Raw genomic sequence first — 18,151 nt, forward strand, 5'->3', positions numbered from 1 at the left:
GTAAACAAAAAGAACGGAATCACGGGGCAATGTAAAACCAATCACTCCTGGAGCGTCCATTCGGCACCGCGGATAGTGACCGCAAGGACCTTCCGCAGCGCAGGATCCAGGTCCTCTGTCTTCTCCAACGGCTGCAACCAATTGATAACCTCCTGTGCAAAATTGCTGTCCGGTTGGTGCTCTCTCAGGCGCGAAAGAGATACACCCAGTGCCGGTGGGAACTCTGGTGAGGTCACCGGAATGCCAGCAACAGGAACCTTCGTGTAGCAAATGTGTGTACGGTAACTCTGGGGTTTGGACTGCCGCATCGCCTCGACAATGTGCTCCAAGATCTTACGCAGACACGGCAAATCTCCAAACTCATTGACCATGTTGTAGTATTCTTGTCCGAACTGGTCGTTATCGTTGAAATGCTTCATGGCGGTGTCAAAAATGGCTATCGGGATAGCACCGCTCAATGCTGGGGTCGATGCAAGATTTTGCAGGGCCTCGTTGTCGACTCCCTTCTTGTCACCTTCGCTTGGGTTGACATCCTCCCCGGTAAGCTTGGGCAATGCAATCATGTCGGCGTCAGGGTCATCAAGTCCAGCTTCCTCCTGTTGTGTGCTAGACTCAACTCTTCCGTCAAGTCCCAAAATTCGTCGTCGCGCAACAAGCTTGGCGACATAGATCAATTCCAACTTTCCGTAATGCACCCACAACTGCTTAGAGCTCTTGCAAAATCTCAAACCCCGCTGCATATGGCTCCGCGCTTCCGTCATATCCGCATGGTCGTCCAGGGCATACTGGGCAGCGTAGATCCACAAGTCCGCATTTGTCGGGTGAAGTCGTAGGGCATCGGTGAAGATAGACGAAAGCTTCTTGAATGCTTTTTGTTGTCTCGCATATTCGATATACTGAATCCAAAGCCCAATATCTCCGTGGAACTTGCGCGTGGCCCGATCCAGAATGAAGAAAATCCGTCGTTGGCCGCTAAATCCGCCGCCCTTAACACCCAGTCGCTTCACCCTCTTGCGCCGCAAGACGTCGAGATTCATTTCGTACTGCGCATATCGCACAAAATCGATTGGGCGTGCACCTCGAGCATTAAGTTTGTGTTCGAAGTCTGATCGTTTCTTGACGATTGCGGTGATTTCATCCTATGCAGAGGAAGAAGAAAAAAATTAGTTCCTCTTCACTGACACCTAACAAAGCAAGCGCCTGAAATACCTTGCCAAAAATCTTCTTCTTCTCATAGTCCTTTAGTTCTGGAACCGACTGTTCCAAGAAGAACCGAGCCTTATCAGCAGCAGCAGCCATGGTGATGGTTGTTGTCTCTCAAGATCTCCATCACAAGAAAAAAAAAAAAAAAAAAAAAAATACTTCCCCGACTTTGCCTAGGCCGATGTGCGCAGACCGCCTTCCTTATCTGGACTAGCGGCATTGGCGCCCGCGTGCTCCGAGCCTCCATCCGAATCTCAATTCGGCTTGTTGTACATCTTGTGCCTGGCTTCAGGGGTTTCTCTGGAGATCTCTGCTTTGCGGTCTCGGTGGTCGTTCTTTATTTGCTTTCATATTCTCCGTTTTTTCATTCTGGACATTCTTTTATCCCCTTCTTCTGTTTTGTCTATATATCTCAATTGATCTGAGGTGTGGATATTGACACCTACGCCGCCATGGCTCCCAGGCTCAAGGACGGCGATGCCGTTGTCACTGTGAGTGATACAGACGCATGAACAATTAGCGACATCTATTGATGATTTACTGCGTTAGTTTAACGGCAAATGGGTTTCCTGGGCTCATACGTTTTTCGCGTATGCCGCGTTCTTCAGCGCCCTGATCGTGGGAATGGCTCTGCATTTTAGGAAAATTGTCCAAAACGAACACTACGGTTACCCCGACGAATGGTTCCCTTCCGTATCTGCGACCATTGGCGATCGATACCCCGAACGTTCCTTCTTCCAAGTCTTCATCGCCATTACTTCCGGTCCCCGATTCGCTTTGGTGTTCCTCTGGTATATCCTCACCGCGCGGCCTAACTCATCTCTTCCGAAGATTGTCGCTGGTGTTGGAATATTCCGGACGTTCACCTGTGGTGGTTGGACATACGTTACGTCGACGGATGACCATGACTGGCACGACATTTTCATGATTTCGTATCTGGTTGCTACTCTGCCGTGGACGTTGGGTTGTCTGGCTCTCAGCCCTAACAACCGCCGCGCTGTGAAGTACCGGAAGATCATGGCCAGTTTGTTCTTCGGTACTCTGGTGCCGTTGATTTATTACTTTATCCAGCACAAAGTGCACAAGGTCCCTGGTGGTAAGTGATACCATGATGGTCAACCAGGTGGTCAGACATGTCTTTGCTAACTCTCTTCCCCACCCAGCTTACACCAAATATGCCTTCTTCGAGTGGTCCCTGATTTTGTTCGACGTTGGTTTCGATGCGGTCACCGCACTCGACTTTGATGCGTTCGAACTTGTTGTGAGGGATGTCAAAGGGGTCAGTAGAGGGTATGTACAGTGGCTTCCAAAGTAAAACGAAGAATGTACTGTTGCCGAATTGGTGTTGGGGTTTAAGAGAAAGACATGGTCTAAATTTGATATCCATCAGGCAGTTAAAGACGACCGCCGATTCCGTTCTTGAGAAAGAGTGTGTACATCCTCGTTACCAGAATCATTGATCTCAGAAGTTAACCTCGTAGATAGGAAGGGAAAGCCTGTGGGAAACACCTTTGGCCAGGGCTTCTTCTGGACTGAGATTATCGATGCGGCTGCTGATACCTACATTGGGGTATTGTTTCATCCAACCCCGTCAATGTTCTCTCGTCTTACTGATCAAACATGTAGTTCGTGCATTGGTCACAAGTGACTGGGCTTGGTGTCCTCGTTTGGTGTATGTGTTGTTTTACTCTGGGAGATTCGAACATTTTGCTAACAAGCGGCAGATTTCCCTCTGTGGCACATGGGCATTTCCGGATATGAGTTGGCCATTGTGGGCTACTGCTCGCCTCTGCTCCTTGCCATTCCGTCTCTGAGAGTTTTAGCCACCAAGAACCCTCGTCTCTTCCAGTTCCTTTCTCTGACGGGGCTGCTGGCATTTAATGTTCAAACCCCTGCCAATCGACTCTTCATGGTTATCTTTGCCGTTGTTTGCAGCTGCATCGCAGTCACTGCTACTATGTTTGCGGAGAGAGGGCAAAGTATCCGACTGGAATCACGGATCTTTGGCTGGGGAATGGGGTTAATCATGTCCTCTATTGCCAAATTCACATTCAAGACCAACAATCCTATTTGGCCCATCATGCATGCAGGAAATGGCGGCTGGAACAAACTGGGATTCTTTTTGGCCGTCCTCGCCATTCTCCGGGCTAGCAGGAGAGCGCCAACCTCTGGAGGAGACTATTTCCCGACAAGCGGCAAGAAGGGCTCATCCGTACTGGCAGGCTTGGGTCTCGGTGGTCTTACATTCGCTATGCACTCGTTGTTGTCCGATTCTAGCACCATGATTTCTTGGGTCTGGGAAGGATATCCGGTGAGAGGCCCTATTTCTGTGCCGCACGGTGCTCTCACGATTTTCGCGATGGGTGCTGGACTGGTGTACGGCCTGTATTACCCCGGAATCGCTGGTAGCTGGACTGCATACGGAATCGCTTCGGTCGGTGCTGTGTTGGTCACATACTTCAGCCATTGGACTGGATTCTACGGTGGTCTTGTTCTCGCATTCTACCTTCTGGCTGCCGCCCCGGTTCTAATTTCGTCTGCTGTCCGACACTCTCCTGCTTCCACTTTCGGTATTGGCTCCCTGTTCTATATTTTCTTGATCCTCTTCCATGTCTGGGTCGTTGCGTACGCTTTCGTTCCCGGAGGACCTCTTGTCCGGGAGCACAACGATTGGGTTATGATCACGACAATGCTCGCCATCGGTGCTGGAGTGTTCTCTGCCGCGGTTTCGAACTCCTCGACCCCCAAGAACAAGCTCATTAGCCCGAATGGCAGGAGACAGCGATCCTACTACATTTACGTTCTTGCCGCCTTGCAACTTCTTTCTATTGCAGTGGCCTACTTGCGTTTCCCGACCAACGATTACGTCCCTTACCACAAGGATGACAAGGTTGTGACTGCCGGGATCTGGACCGTCCACTTCGGTCTCGACAACGACATGTGGTCATCGGAGAAGCGCATGCAACATGTGATCGAGGAACTCGAGGTCGACGTCATTGGTTTCCTCGAATCCGACAACCAGCGCATCATCATGGGCAACCGTGATATCACCCAGAACCTCGCAGAGAATATGGGCATGTACGCTGATTTCGGACCTGGTCCCAACAAGCACACCTGGGGCTCCGCGCTGCTCTCCAAGTTCCCCATTGTCAACTCGACCCACCACCTCCTCCCTTCGCCTGTCGGTGAACTGGCCCCCGCTATCCACGCCACTCTCGACATGTACGGTGAACTGGTTGACGTTGTTGTCTTCCATTCCGGTCAGGAGGAAGATCCGGAGGACCGTCGTCTCCAGACTGAGTACCTCTCGAATTTGATGGGCGAGTCTCCGCGTCCGCTCATCCTGTTGAGTTACCTGGTCACCAAGCCTTTGGAGGGTAACTACAACACGTATGTCAGTGAGCTGAGCGGCATGAAGGACATTGATCCTACCGATTGGGACCGTTGGTGCGAGTACATTCTGTACAAGAAGTTGAAGCGTACAGGATATGCCCGTGTTAGCCGGGATAGTATCACGGATACGGAGATTCAGGTATGCTTTTTCCCTTTTTGCCTTTTTAATATTAATGGATTCAACTGACAACCCAATAGGTCGGCAAATTTGTGATTGGCGAGCCAGAACCCGAAAACGAAATGATGATTCCGGAGGAGATGGTTCCCCAGGGCCGTCGGTTCCCAGAGCTGTTCCGTGGCCAAGGTGTCCGCGGTCACCGGTATCATGTCTTCAACGAGCCCAAGTACTGGCAATGAGAGATCGGTCGTAGTCGACTGGATTTTCACGGCGATCGTTCGTCCACTTACTCGGACTTGTTTTTAAAAGGGTGGAGAATTTTTTCTGGCTGATAGTTATGGATTATTTTACTATGTATACTGGGTTTCTTATTGAAAATATTATTACAATTGCTTTGCTCACTATCAATTACAATTATCCTAATATCTCAATTTATTCATCAGGTGATTTGGGTCTCAAAACCCGAGCTGATTAAATATGACATAAAACTTCCCTCAGGCAGTATGAAATCACATATCCCGAGGCAATCTAATGAAGGAAATGGAGGGACTTGAAGCTTCTCTGTAGCAGTAAGTTGCTAATAATGCACCAGCTAAACAAAAGACTCACTACGTTGGAATACCACCCACACGAACACAACCAGCACTCTTATATTTTTTCTACTTTTGGATTAAAACTATTGTATCAACGTATTCATCTACCCATTTTATTGCTCGGTTCATTCATCTGATCTGAGCTGTCAATGAATCTTCCGATGAATGGCTTCTTTGTTGCACGGTTCTTTTAGGGCAACAAAGACCGCGTTTCAAAAAGTGCGACAAAAACAAAGTACTGGAAGGACCAGAAAAAAGCACTAAAATAATATGTGATTGATATGATGAACGAATGATAATTTGGCTGGTATATTTCTGAAGATAATTGGGGATTGGGAAAATTGTGCTGCTCTTCTCTTCGCGCTCCGGCTCTGGCTATTTCGTTTGCTTTCCGGGTCGCCCCAATTAGATGCCCCCAAATGCTGTTAATAGATAGCTGGAACTAGAATGGCGGTTATTAAGCGGGTGATGCTCGCCATTTTTGCGTGATTTGCTATATGGTGTTGTTGTTACAAGCCAATCCTCTCTCTTTCTTTTTCTGTCTTTCTTTCCAGTTAGTCTGCTATTCCTGGTGACAATGCTAATTATTTGCTTTCAAACATTCAACATGAAGACATTGACTCCTTGTCTTCTTGATATCACTCGCAGTTGACAGATGAAAGCGAAACGTGCCATTGACAAAGACCGCACGGTTCCCTATTTTGGGTGTTGACATCTTTGTTTTGTCTGATAATGCGATCTTGAGTTGATAAAGAAGACGATGTACCTGAAAGCAAAGAAACCCAGAGACGGTTTCTGTTCAATATAATAGAAAAATCACCGACCCCCTCGATTGCGATCCTTCTCTTCTGATCTTGCAGTTTACTCTACTTCCACTGGACTACAAGGTAATACCAGGAATTTTCTACATCTTCTCTTTACACAAATTAACGATATCCCAAACAGCGTGACCACAGCAATGGAACGACCTGTGAAACGCCTCAAATCCGCCGCAGAGCATGAGGAAGAAGTGCGTTCTGGGGATACGGCACCCACGCCTGCACCAGCTCCCGCAGAATCCTCTACATCGTATGAGCAAGGACAACAGTCAATTGCCGTTAGCATTCGGGCTATGTGCGCAAATCTTCACCGGCAAAACAGAATGCGGTTGAATGCACCAGCAGGTGCACCGACGAATGCTCCTGCGATTGATCCAGCATTGAACAGAGCCTTTTACGGCTCGCAAGGATCTCAAACTTCCTTCGCAGAAGGCGCAAGCTCCGGAGGAGATACAGAAGCACTTTCACCACCAGAGGCAAACAATAGCCGTGCTAATCTAGTCAACCGGATAGGTCCCGAGATCCAGTTTGGAGAGTGTGGGAGAAAACCGCGCTGGGTGGTTGTGCCTACTCCTTATGACGTGGTAAACACGTTTGATTGGATGCTTGAGGCCGGAACGCCCAATCTATGGAACGGTCTTACACATGAGCAGCTGGTTGAGTACGCTTACATGTACCTCGAGCACGCACTCGAGGACACGGTATTTAGGGATCGCTTCCGGTGGGAGGTTAAATCTGGTTCGTTTTCCCATCTTTTGGTGAATCTTGAGGATGCGCTGCCTCCTCTTCCGGACGCTCCTATTACTGATTGGTTTGGGGAGGCGGACGAGAGGTACTTCTACTATAGACATCAGAGTCCGTTTGTGGCATTGAGGCCAGGTATGTGTACCCGACCTTTTGAGGTTCCCTTTTCCTTTTTGAACTATTGAGCTGACTGATGCATCAAAGGAATTCGGGGGTATCAGGTTAATGGCAATAGTCCCATTATTGGAGGAAGGCGGTCGGTTGAGAGCCCCAATGGGCAACTAGCTGAGAATGAACAGGCTCCGAGCCGTAAGTATATCCCTTCCCACCCCGCCACTTGTCCGTGTTTGGAAATACATCTATGTCTATACTTGTATCAAGAGCTAACGGCTATGATTGCATGACAGAAATCGTCGAAACTGCCCGGCCTTCTGTGTATCATAACGGTGTTCAAGAGCAGCCACCACAGTTTACACGCGCCCAGAACCATACAAATGGACATCCAAACGGACGCCCTTTCCACAAATATATATATATGGGTCCTAACGCTCTTACGCCAAGGCATATGGTGGATGAACCTTTAAGTAACCCTCCAAACGGACTACCTAGGGTTGACTTTTCAGATGTCATGCCACGAGCAAGAAGTAAGTTGAACCTCCTTCATCCATGGTAAGACTGATTCTGAACTACGCTAACCAACCTCACAACACAGCAAAGCAAACTTCCAAAAAGGCAGCACAAACCTTGTACAGACAGCCGAATGCCGATAAACCGGTAGCAGAAGAAACGGAATTTATGGGATTGGAAAGGGAAGCCTTGGATAGCCTGAAAGACGAGAAAACATGTGCAAAAACATTCCCCAGGCGTACTTTCCGGCGCTTCAGGCCATGGGCTGGCTACAAGGATGCGACTAGGTATATAAATAAGGAGGACCTGGCGCGGCTGCCCCGGTTTCCAATGGCCCAGAGAGCCTTTAATCCACTGGTTGGTGTGAGGGCAGCTCCCACGTCAAAAACGTCGCGCACATCAAAAATTGCGAAGATTGCAAGGACTGCGAATACCGCAAAAACGGCTACGACGGCTACCACAGAAAACACAGCAAGAACTCCTGAAACATCGAAAGATGGAAGTCCACGCAGGAACCCGCCACGGAACCGTCGCAAACCAAAACGCTACTTAAATTAGTCTACTGCATCCAAGACTGTTGTTCGTGGGTTAGAAGCCCCTCTGTGTTTGCTTCTTACACATGTTGTGGATATATACAAGACTCCGGCAGCGAAGCTGTACATTATGGCTGGCTGGATCAGCCAACAGAGTATAGATGGTAAGTATACCAAAATTTCCTGACTATAGATCTAGGTTATAAACGATTCAAGGATTAGGGACCATGTAGATTCATGTTTGATGTTTCTGACTTTCTTTTGACTGTGTGAATATGTTAGGGCTTTGGCTCTTGTTGACTTGATACCTCGTTGAGTACGGAACTTTTCTTGTATATTCTGTTTTTCTTTTTCTCTTGTTTTTCAAAGCTGCGTGGCATATTAATGCTATTGTCTATAGAATAGAACACTTTGACTGTTAACCTAGTATGTCTCTTTGAATATATGTAGTCCCGTATAATACTCTGTACACCAGAGTAGTTTTGAGATTAACCAAGTAATTCCATTATAGGAATCATATACAGGAGTAGTATCGAGCATAAGTTTTATCGGTTATTTTATTTTATTTTTATTCTTATTTTATTTTGCCATTGTATTTGTAGACGCAGTGCTGGCAGGATGCAAACAGAGCAAACACCGATAGAGCCGTGTTGATCTCAGAAGCGCTTCAATGACAACTTCAATGCTCTGTTCTCGACAACCTCCAACCTTCTCCTCCTGGGAAATCCACTCGATTTACTTTTAAAGCAATGCGGTAATTGCGACCATCGCTAGGGTTAATCTATTGCCCGTGTTAATGACAGTCTCGCCGAGTCCCGCGACAGATCTCAACCCCCGTCAAGCTGACAATCACCTACAATCACGTCCCAATTGAGTTAGCGACGTCGAACGACCGCGAAGATGTTCACGTTTACTCCGCTGCTGGGGGCACAGTCCTCGTCCTCGAAAGCTTCGCAGTCGATTTTGGAGCTGGATGGTGGAATCAAGATTCTTGTGGACGTTGGTTGGGACGATACATTTGATACGCTCGATTTGGTGGAATTGGAGAAGTGAGCTCCTGGCCTTGGCTTGGCCTCTTATATCACAATGGAGAAGGTTATTCTAATGATATATTGTCTCTAGACACGTCCCGACCCTCTCCCTCATCCTCTTAACTCACGCGACGCCTGCGCATCTCGGTGCATTTGCGCACTGCTGCAAAACTTTCCCTCTCTTCACGCAAATCCCCGTATATGCCACAAGCCCTGTTATCTCCCTCGGTCGTACGCTTCTACAAGATCTCTACGCTTGCTCTCCGTTAGCTGCGACATTCCTACCGAAAGCTTCCATCTCCGAACCGGGCGCATCAACATCCGCAGCATCCGCAGCGGCCTCCGTGACCGAAGGAGAAGCAAATCCAGAACCCACCAGCGCCGGACGTATCCTTCTTCAACCTCCCTCCGCAGAAGAAATCGCGAAATACTTTTCCTTGATTAACCCGCTTAAATACTCGCAACCACACCAGCCTGCCGCCTCTCCGTTCTCTCCGCCGCTGAACGGGCTTACGCTTACCGCCTACAGTGCCGGACATACAGTTGGTGGTACGATATGGCACGTTCAACATGGAATGGAATCGATCGTTTATGCCGTCGATTGGAACCAAGCGCGTGAGAGTGTGGTCGCGGGTGCAGCGTGGTTTGGTGGCTCCGGTGCCAGTGGAACAGAGGTTATCGAACAACTGCGAAAGCCCACAGCGTTGATCTGCAGTAGCAAAGGTGGCGACAAATTTGCTCTCCCCGGAGGTCGCAAGAAGCGCGATGATGTGTTGCTGGATATGATCCGGAGCAGTTTGGCCAAGGGTGGTACTGTTTTGATCCCGACCGACACCAGCGCACGAGTCTTGGAGTTGGCGTATGCCCTAGAGCATTCCTGGCGCGATGCCAGTGGGAATAACGAAAGTGAAGATGTGTTGAAGAGTGCTGGGTTATATATGGCGGGCAGGAAGGCGAACACTACAATGCGGTTGGCAAGGAGTATGATCGAGTGGATGGACGAGAATATCGTTCGTGAATTCGAAGCGGCCGAAGGAGTGGACGTCACGACCGGTCAATCCCAGAACAAAACCGGCAACCAGAGACAAGGACAGGACAACGGAGGGACTAAAGGAGCAGCTCCTTTCACGTTCAAGCATCTCAAGCTCGTGGAGCGGAAAAAGAAGATGGAGAAAATCTTGTCGGATCAAACACCCAAGGTCATCCTGGCTTCGGATTCTTCGCTGGACTGGGGATTCGCAAAGGACTCTCTTCGTCTGGTGGCCGAGGGTCCGAATAACCTGCTTTTGCTTACAGAGCCTTTGCGTAAGGAGAAGTCCTCAGAGAGCCCAGAGTCCCGGAAGATGAGCCTTGGCAGTATGATTTGGCAATGGTACGAGGAGCGACAGGATGGTGTTGCTTTGGAGAAAGCTTCGGATGGTGAATTACTGGAACAAGTCCATAGCGGCGGTAGAGAACTGTCGTGGACCAATGTGCAGCGAGCACCTCTTGATCCGGGCGAACAGTTACTCTACCAACAGTATCTCGCCACCAAGATACAACTCCAGGATACTTCCCAGGGCCGAGGCCAGGAGAACCTCGATAACACCGCAGATGCGCTCGATGACCGATCCAGCTCTACAACGTCTGAAGACTCGGAAACAGAGCAGCAAGGTCGAGTGTTAAATTTCTCCACATCTCTTGCCCATGCCAACCGTAATAAACTCGGTCTCAGCGACGAAGATCTTGGCATCAACGTTCTTCTACGACGGAAGAATGTCTACGACTACGATGTCCGGGGTAAAAGAGGCCGTGAACGCATGTTCCCTTACGTTGCGCCGAAAAAGAAAGGTGACGAATTTGGAGAATTTATCCGACCGGAAGAATACCTGCGTGCAGAAGAACGTGAGGAAGTCGACATGCAACAACGGCGGTCTGATTCCCAGATGAAGCTCGGTCAGAAACGGCGGTGGGATGAGACTGGGCCGAACGGACGACGGCTTTCCGGCAGTGGCAAGCGGCAGCAAGGGCTTAGAGATGATCACAAGAGAGATACAGCAGATGATCTCAGCCTCGCTGACGAAGGCGAAGGGGCTGATGGTGCTGTATCTTCAGAAGACGAAACCGACGAGCAAGTGTTTGAGGGACCGGCAAAGGCTGTCTACGAAAAGGCGGCGATTACCATCAACGCCCGTCTGGCGTTTGTGGATTTCACGGGTATACATGACAAACGAAGCTTGGAGATGCTGATCCCCCTCATCCAACCGCGCAAATTGATTCTCGTCGGTGGAACAAAGGGCGAAACGACCGCACTGGCCACCGAATGCGGGAAACTCCTGGCCGCTAAAGCCGGCGTGGATGTCTCTGCGGCAGATGCTTCTGTCATTTTCACCCCCGCCAACGGTGAAATCATCGATGCTAGCGTCGACACAAATGCCTGGGTGGTCAAGCTGGGCAACAACCTCGTCCGCCGTCTAAACTGGCAACACGTCCGCAGTCTAGGCGTCGTCGCTCTAACCGCCCAACTCCGAGGCCCCGAACTCCCGCCCCCAGAAGAAGACTCAGAAGAATCCGCCACCAAGAAACAAAAACTCCTCAAAGAAGAGTCCATCTCCGACGCCGTCTCCACCTTGGACGGCACAAAACCCTCCGCCGAAAAATCCGACATCTTCCCCATGCTCGACGTTCTCCCCGCCAACATGGCCGCGGGCACGAGGTCCATGGCCCGACCCCTGCACGTCGGCGACCTCCGTCTCGCAGACCTGCGCAAAATCATGCAGAGCGCGGGCCACAAGGCCGAGTTCCGCGGAGAAGGTACGCTGCTTATTGACGGGTTAGTTGCGGTGAGGAAGTCTGGGACGGGGAGGATTGAGATCGAGGCGGGGGCGCAGGCTGCTGCGGCGACGAATGGGACGATTGGGGCGAGGGCTGGGAAGGGGAGCTTTTTGGCTGTTAAGAGGAAGATTTATGAGGGGCTTGCTGTTGTTTCGGGGAGCTGATCTTGTGTGTGGTTGTGTTTGAATATCACAGGCGTGGGTTTTCGGTCTATTATTGCAATAAGGGAATTGTATGAGGATGTATTATATGAATATAAATCTATGGCCTGAGCATGTCTTCTTCAAGTTAGAAGTATTCAGACAGTGGCGAATGAAATGTAGTATGGGGATGTACATTTTTATAGCTTGATAATACTTAATTCAAATCATATTATCAACAATGGACACTATGGCCGAGTGGTCTAAGGCGGTAGATTAGAAATCTACTCTCTTCGGAGGCGTCGGTTCGAGTCCGACTGGTGTCGTTTTTTTGTTCTTTTTTTTTTTTGCTCTTTTCTACTCTCCATATTATGTATTTTTTTTCTCTATCTTTCTAAATGATAACGAATTCAACAACAAATCTCGACACTTCAAGATAACACAACTATTACCAACAGCGCGGTTGATAACAAGCACCGTAAGATAGATCTCACGGATTACCGTTCCCGGATTAGTTCGATTTCCTCGAGAGGGTTAGTTTATGCGAACCGGCTAGAATATCTTTGTATAACATGTATATCTCTCAGGACTTTCGTCTTATCTGCTCACTGCTTGCCCCTGTTCCGAAACATGACGACACATTGTGCGGAACGGGGCTGCTCTTGATCAATAGCGATGAGTATGGGGTAATGACCGGTTGTTCACGGGATCACTAGGGTATTGCATCGCCTCAGGAGTTGTGTATTGTATTGACGTTATCATTGTTCATTGTTAATCTTGGAGTTGTTTAGGGAGAAAACTATTGAAAATGACAGACGGAGTGCTTAATGCGGACGGGGGATTTATTTTTCTAGAAGAATCACGATATAGTTGATATGAGCCCTAATCTTCATTTATCTTGCTAGGTATATTACATCTAACAAGCATTATCGAGGAAAAAGCCGCAAGCAACCCCTTTGTCAACGATAATATATCAATCCTTCACCCGTATCTACACTAATACGTAAATAGCTTCCCCCGCATTTGCTTTCCTTAACTCTCGAAACCTAAGATTGTCTTACCGTTGCCTACTGCGGGGACAACAGCCAATATAAACGCCGCATAGTGAAAAAAGCGACGCTTGATAGAAAAAGCCGAGCACACGCTTTCTACCAATCAATCCAGTTTCTTTCTGACATCGGGGCGTAAACAACATCATAGTACTTCGGTTCTTGATTTCTCCCCGCAGCATGCTACCCCAAAAGATACGCAGCATGCGAGGGGGTTGGGATCCGGTATATAGAAAGCGGCGGAGTCCCGGGTGGATAGACGCCCCGAGATATTTGTTTGACAGATTTTTATTTTTTTGTGAATATGAGTGTGAATATGAATCGAGATATGTCGGAGCCAACTAAGATAGAAAAAGGCGATGAACACGACCCCGAGGGACTAGGTTTACATTCCCATCTGTCACAGATCGGTGAAGTCCAGGATACCGAAACTCCAACCTACGATGCGGTATTCGGAGAGATCACGGAAGGCGGACCAAATTATCGCAATGTATGTCTGCCATATGTCTATAATCAATTCGACGGGTACTAACGTCTCAGGTCGGTTTCCTAGGTACCGTCGCCCTCATGATGAAAACCCAGATCGGTCTGGGTGTCCTGTCAATTCCCGCCGCTTTCGACGCACTAGGTTTAGTCCCCGGTGTCATATGTCTCTGTGCTATTGCTGTTATAACGACCTGGTCGGATTATGTCGTTGGGACGTTCAAGCTTCGGCATAGGGAGGTATATGGAATTGACGATGCGGGTGGGTTGATGTTCGGACGTCTTGGGAAGGAAGTTTTTGGGGCTGTTTTCTGCCTTTGTAAGTATACCTTCCCAGATCAGATTAGGATGCGTTTGTTCTGATAATGTAGATTGGGTCTTTGTCTCTGGGTCCGGAATGCTCAGTCTCTCGATTGCCTTGAACGCAGTCTCGACACACGGTACATGTACTGCTGTCTTTCTCGCTATCGCTTTTGTTGTAGGGTTTTCACTCGCTAGTATCCGGACACTGGGGCGGATTACCTGGATTGCATGGGTTGGGTTAGTATGCATCCTCACCTCAAGTAAGTCACCTCAACTCAGCTATCCAGGCCACACTAACAAAGCAGTCTTCATCGTCACCATCGCCGTCGGCATCCAAGACCGTCCTGCTGCTGCGCCCTCGTCAGAGGAAACACCCGTCTGGGTCTCGGATTACAAAATCGTCAACAATCCGTCCTTCACGTCTGCCATCAAGGCGGTTTCGACGCTCGCGTTCGCCTACGCGGGTACACCGGCTTTCTTCGCGGTTGTGTCTGAGATGCGCGAGCCGCAGTACTATACTCAGGCGATGCTTATCTGTCAGACTGGCGTTACGACTATTTATGTTACTATTGGCATCGTCGTGTACTATTACTGCGGGTCGTATGTTGCGTCGCCGGTTTTAGGGTCTGCTGGCATAATAGTCAAGAAGGTTAGCTATGGCTTTGCGCTGCCGGGATTAATCGCCACTACTACTCTTGTCACCCACGTACGTCCCTACCTTACCTACCCCAGCCCTATCCATATACTAATGTACTCCGTATACAGATCCCAGCAAAACACATCTTCCTCCGCCTCCTCCGCAACACCCACCACCTAACCGCCAACACGCTAACCCACAAACTCGTCTGGTTCGCCAGCACTTTCACCGTCGCCATAGTCGCCTACATAATCGCCAGCGCAATCCCCGTCTTCGACAGCCTGATCTCGCTCATCGGCGCACTGCTCGGCACATTCATGATGTTCCAGCCGATGGGGTGCATGTGGCTGTACGATAACTGGGCTCGCAAGACGACGGAGCAGGGGTGGGCGTGGTGGCGGTGGGCGGGAATGGTGTGTTGGAGTGTGTTTGTGGTGTTGGCGGGGTTTTTTTTGATGGTTGGGGGGACTTATGGGAGTGTTGTTGGGATCATTGAGGATTATGAGGCGGCGGAGGGGGGGAGTGCGGCGTGGTCTTGTGCAGATAATTCGAATTCTGTATAGTTTCTTTTTTTCTCTCCGAATATTAGTATTTGAATTGCGTGCGTGTTCGATATAGGTTTGAATATAGTTGGATATCTGGACTTTAATGTAACTTTGTGTTGGTCTAGATCTATGTTCTGCTACGCTCAACACATATACTTCACAACTCAAAAGACAACCCAAAGTCAACCAGCTACCTTTAACTAAAGCAATGAATCACCATAGATCTAGGTCAATCCTACCTCCCAGACTCAAACTCAACTCAACGCAAATATAAACCCAACTAATCCATACACCCGTACACTTTAACCTAAACCCTACACACTCCCACTCCCACAACCCTACAACTCACAAACCAATGCACACACGCCCATATCACAATGTCATCACACAACATTTAACAACCACGCATTAATAATCACCACCTAAAATGCCGCATCGCACACGCTTAGAGTACGGAGTACGGAGTACACGAACACCCACACACCCACACACCCACCGCGGACCACAACGCCAAACCCGATCCGCCCGGAACAACACGGAAACCCACTGTCCTCCAAGAAAACGAGAAAAAGAAAAGTCTCGACCGCCCTGTCAGCTAGCCAGCCAGCTCCACCACCGTACAAGGACAAGCCCTGCTGAGTGCTATGTATGTAGTCCCGGTGGGTACATACTTCGTTCTGTACCGAGGAGTTATACCATTTCGAGTAACCAGTACGTACGTAGCTAGCTAAGATGGAGACCGCATTATGGGGCGTGTTTGCTTCTGGAATAAATCATCGTGACGCATGCCCATTTCTTTTACCGAGACCGAGACGGTGAACGGTGACGTATCCGTGGCAGTTTGACGTCCTATCCTGTCTAAAGTACTATGCAGAGCTCGTATACGGGATATGTAGGGACCATGTAGGTACTATGTAGGTACGGCGGTAGGAACGTGTGTTATTGGAGTGTGGCTGTGAGAATTCGTATACGGAGTACCGGTGATTGACTGGTAGTGACCGGTAGGATTACTGTAGAGTGAGCATTGGGCAGGATTACCATTCATTGCCATTACCGTTGCCAACGCCATTGCTAATGCTAGAATCCAGACCGATCGATGAATTAAGAAATCTGGATACAACCGGCGACTAAAAAGTCCCACACATCCACACATCCACAGCTGAATTCAATTTTGTGTGTGTGTGTGTGTGTGTGTGTGTGTGTGTGTGTGTGTATGTGTGCGTGTGTGTGCTACTGCAAAAAAGAGAAAAATGTGCAGTGGAGTACAAGCACCAATCACAAAACAATACCGATAAACTTTTCCCGAAACCACCCAATTGGAACGCGATCTTAGATTGTGCCACCGGGTTCCACCAATAAGGGTCCGGCGGTGGAGAGGAGGGGCAGATGGATGCCCAAAATGAGGAAAATGCGAGAAAAGAGTTTTTGGCGGGTTGTTCCTGCAGTAGTTTGCGGGCTTAGAGAGTGAGTAGAATAGAAGGAATGTAGAGAAGGATGTGAGAGGCGAGAGAGATGACTTGCGGTGTGATTGTAGAACGAGTCGAGTCAACGGTGTACATGTGTCAGTTGACAGCTCAGCTATACGAGTTATACATCAGTTGGGATCGGAATGCTTGTAAGACAGTCACATATTCAATGAATCAAATGAATTCACTAGATACAACCAATTGTATAACCATTGTAAACCAATTAACAATTCTATAAACAAGAAATCCAACAACTCCATCTATCGATCCATCCATCCTCGCATATCAATCATTAAATCATAAACATTTTTTCGATGTCAAATCGAACCACTCATCCAGCGAGTTCAAAATCATATCCTCCGTCCAGACAGAGCAGTCCGCCTAGCAGACTGGTATCCTGCCCAGCAGAACATCGTAAAGCGGGGAAATAAACGAGCGAAAAGACGCTTTAGTTGCCAATGTTCACAGTGAACTGAGTGTTGATAGGGCAGCCGTGAGTCGCGTGGTCGTCCTTGGGCTGCAGATAAGCCTCGGCGCACTGCGAGTCGCCAGCCTTGCAGTCGACAGAGGGGCAGTTGTCGCTGGTCTCGGAGGGCTCGACGGTGAACCCGTACTTGACGAACTTGGAGTCGGTGCCCAGGTTGATGCAGGACATGTCCCAGAAGATGGTGTCGCCGGACTGGGTGTACTCGAACTGCAGGACGTCGTCCTGGCTGGTCTCGGTGGACAGCTTGATGGAGACGCCGCCGCCGTTGCTGTTTTCGCGCCATGATTCCTCGTAGGAGCCGCCGCCCGCAGAAAGGGTCTTCATGTCACCAGCGCTACTGGAGACAGACCACGCGTAGACGGAGCCTTCGAGGTTGTTGTGGATGGACACGCCGCCACTACCACCGCTGCCGCTGTCGGTGTCGGTGGTGTTGCGGGCCTTGATGGCGTGGGGGAGGGCTGCGGAGAGGGCAGCGAAGGAGGTCATGGTGAGAGCGATCTTGGAGAACATCATTTTGATGGTTGTTTGTGAAGAGAATGTGAGACTGTAAAAGTCAAGTGAAAGAATTGTGTAAGACTTGTAAAAAGTGAAAGACTGATACTCGAAAAGAGAGTATATAAAGAGTGTGTCTTGTAAAGAGAAAGACTTTGTTATAGACAAGAGAATGTTTTGCTTGTTGATGAGAATGGATGTATACCGGGATGGCCAGGGGTTTATATACATTTTGGACCACCACCTGTTCGGTCCCTCATCGGCCTGAAGGAGACAGAAAACGAACAGTATCCATACGACAAAAAAGAAAAGAAAAAAAGGCCGATCCAACGAATCACATTGAGCCCCGAGTAGGACTTGTTCCTGAAGGGCCGCCGTGGGACGCCACGAACCAAACCTGGTCTGCCGGTGTCTGGAGTCCAGACATGGATCGGTAAGATTCTAGCAAAATCCAACAAGCAGGGCACCAATCATTGTACAATTTTTTTTTCTTCCAAAACATGGATACAGTCAGGGGGCCTTCCTACTGGGAGACCGTGGCAATAACCCCAAACGGAACCAGTTGACAGGTATCCACGGTCTAGCTCAGGCAAACAGCAAGAAAGAAAGAGAATAGAAGCGTAAAAGAATGGGGCAAGTGTCAATTCCGTGGTTCTGGTATATGGGCATATGGCC

General features: G+C 49.0%; 7 protein-coding genes and 1 non-coding gene across 8 annotated transcripts; 5 read left to right on the forward strand and 3 right to left on the reverse strand.

The window, feature by feature from the left end:
* Positions 1–41: 41 nt before the first annotated feature.
* Positions 42–1,299, reverse strand: ASPGLDRAFT_34549 (snoRNA-binding rRNA-processing protein UTP6; the record flags this gene model as incomplete). The annotated part of the gene is made up of 2 exons (XM_022544448.1): positions 42–1,139; positions 1,210–1,299. 2 exons carry the CDS (start codon positions 1,297–1,299, stop codon positions 42–44), a joined length of 1,188 nt encoding a protein of 395 aa, XP_022402479.1.
* Positions 1,300–1,655: 356 nt separating this feature from the next.
* On the forward strand, positions 1,656–4,953 carry ASPGLDRAFT_24780 (putative integral plasma membrane protein; the record flags this gene model as incomplete). The annotated part of the gene is made up of 8 exons (XM_022543418.1): positions 1,656–1,694; positions 1,753–2,299; positions 2,367–2,493; positions 2,594–2,632; positions 2,689–2,773; positions 2,830–2,875; positions 2,928–4,735; positions 4,795–4,953. 8 exons carry the CDS (start codon positions 1,656–1,658, stop codon positions 4,951–4,953), a joined length of 2,850 nt encoding a protein of 949 aa, XP_022402480.1.
* Positions 4,954–6,265: 1,312 nt separating this feature from the next.
* On the forward strand, positions 6,266–8,069 carry ASPGLDRAFT_1514812 (uncharacterized protein; the record flags this gene model as incomplete). Its single annotated transcript, XM_022542254.1, has 4 exons — positions 6,266–7,004; positions 7,074–7,178; positions 7,277–7,513; positions 7,582–8,069. The coding sequence occupies 4 exons, from the start codon at positions 6,266–6,268 to the stop codon at positions 8,052–8,054; spliced, it is 1,554 nt and encodes a 517-aa protein (XP_022402481.1). The 3' UTR covers positions 8,055–8,069.
* A 655-nt stretch (positions 8,070–8,724) lies between these two features.
* Positions 8,725–12,109, forward strand: ASPGLDRAFT_73644 (cleavage polyadenylation factor subunit CFT2). Its single transcript, XM_022549683.1, has 2 exons — positions 8,725–9,078; positions 9,152–12,109. The coding sequence occupies exons 1-2, from the start codon at positions 8,930–8,932 to the stop codon at positions 12,036–12,038; spliced, it is 3,036 nt and encodes a 1,011-aa protein (XP_022402482.1). The 5' UTR covers positions 8,725–8,929; the 3' UTR covers positions 12,039–12,109.
* Positions 12,110–12,258: 149 nt separating this feature from the next.
* ASPGLDRAFT_t74 lies at positions 12,259–12,340 on the forward strand. Its single transcript has one exon. It is a non-coding gene; the product is annotated as a tRNA-Ser (tRNA).
* Positions 12,341–13,391: 1,051 nt separating this feature from the next.
* On the forward strand, positions 13,392–15,049 carry ASPGLDRAFT_34553 (putative amino acid transporter (Mtr); the record flags this gene model as incomplete). The annotated part of the gene is made up of 5 exons (XM_022544449.1): positions 13,392–13,553; positions 13,604–13,865; positions 13,918–14,109; positions 14,155–14,555; positions 14,615–15,049. 5 exons carry the CDS (start codon positions 13,392–13,394, stop codon positions 15,047–15,049), a joined length of 1,452 nt encoding a protein of 483 aa, XP_022402483.1.
* An 800-nt stretch (positions 15,050–15,849) lies between these two features.
* On the reverse strand, positions 15,850–16,254 carry ASPGLDRAFT_1390475 (uncharacterized protein). The gene has a single exon (XM_022541670.1). It carries the CDS (start codon positions 16,182–16,184, stop codon positions 15,942–15,944), a length of 243 nt encoding a protein of 80 aa, XP_022402484.1. The 5' UTR covers positions 16,185–16,254; the 3' UTR covers positions 15,850–15,941.
* Positions 16,255–16,642: 388 nt separating this feature from the next.
* ASPGLDRAFT_45810 (putative extracellular thaumatin domain protein) lies at positions 16,643–17,695 on the reverse strand. Its single transcript, XM_022546322.1, has one exon. It carries the CDS (start codon positions 17,495–17,497, stop codon positions 16,946–16,948), a length of 552 nt encoding a protein of 183 aa, XP_022402485.1. The 5' UTR covers positions 17,498–17,695; the 3' UTR covers positions 16,643–16,945.
* Between the last annotated feature and the right edge of the window lie 456 nt (positions 17,696–18,151).

The sequence above is a fragment of the Aspergillus glaucus genome (assembly GCF_001890805.1).
Source record: "Aspergillus glaucus CBS 516.65 unplaced genomic scaffold ASPGLscaffold_7, whole genome shotgun sequence".
Taxonomy (NCBI): domain Eukaryota; kingdom Fungi; phylum Ascomycota; class Eurotiomycetes; order Eurotiales; family Aspergillaceae; genus Aspergillus; species Aspergillus glaucus.

What these genes read in the sequence shown, in the direction of transcription:
- ASPGLDRAFT_45810 (XM_022546322.1), bottom strand. Translation starts at nt 17,497, where the DNA reads ATGATGTTCTCCAAGATCGCTCTCACCATGACCTCCTTCGCTGCCCTC.
- ASPGLDRAFT_73644 (XM_022549683.1), top strand. Translation starts at nt 8,930, where the DNA reads ATGTTCACGTTTACTCCGCTGCTGGGGGCACAGTCCTCGTCCTCGAAA. An exon ending in GATTTGGTGGAATTGGAGAA is followed by an intron (nt 9,079 to 9,151) that starts GTGAGCTCCTGG and finishes TATTGTCTCTAG; the next exon opens with ACACGTCCCGACCCTCTCCC.
- ASPGLDRAFT_1390475 (XM_022541670.1), bottom strand. Translation starts at nt 16,184, where the DNA reads ATGTGTGGATGTGTGGGACTTTTTAGTCGCCGGTTGTATCCAGATTTC.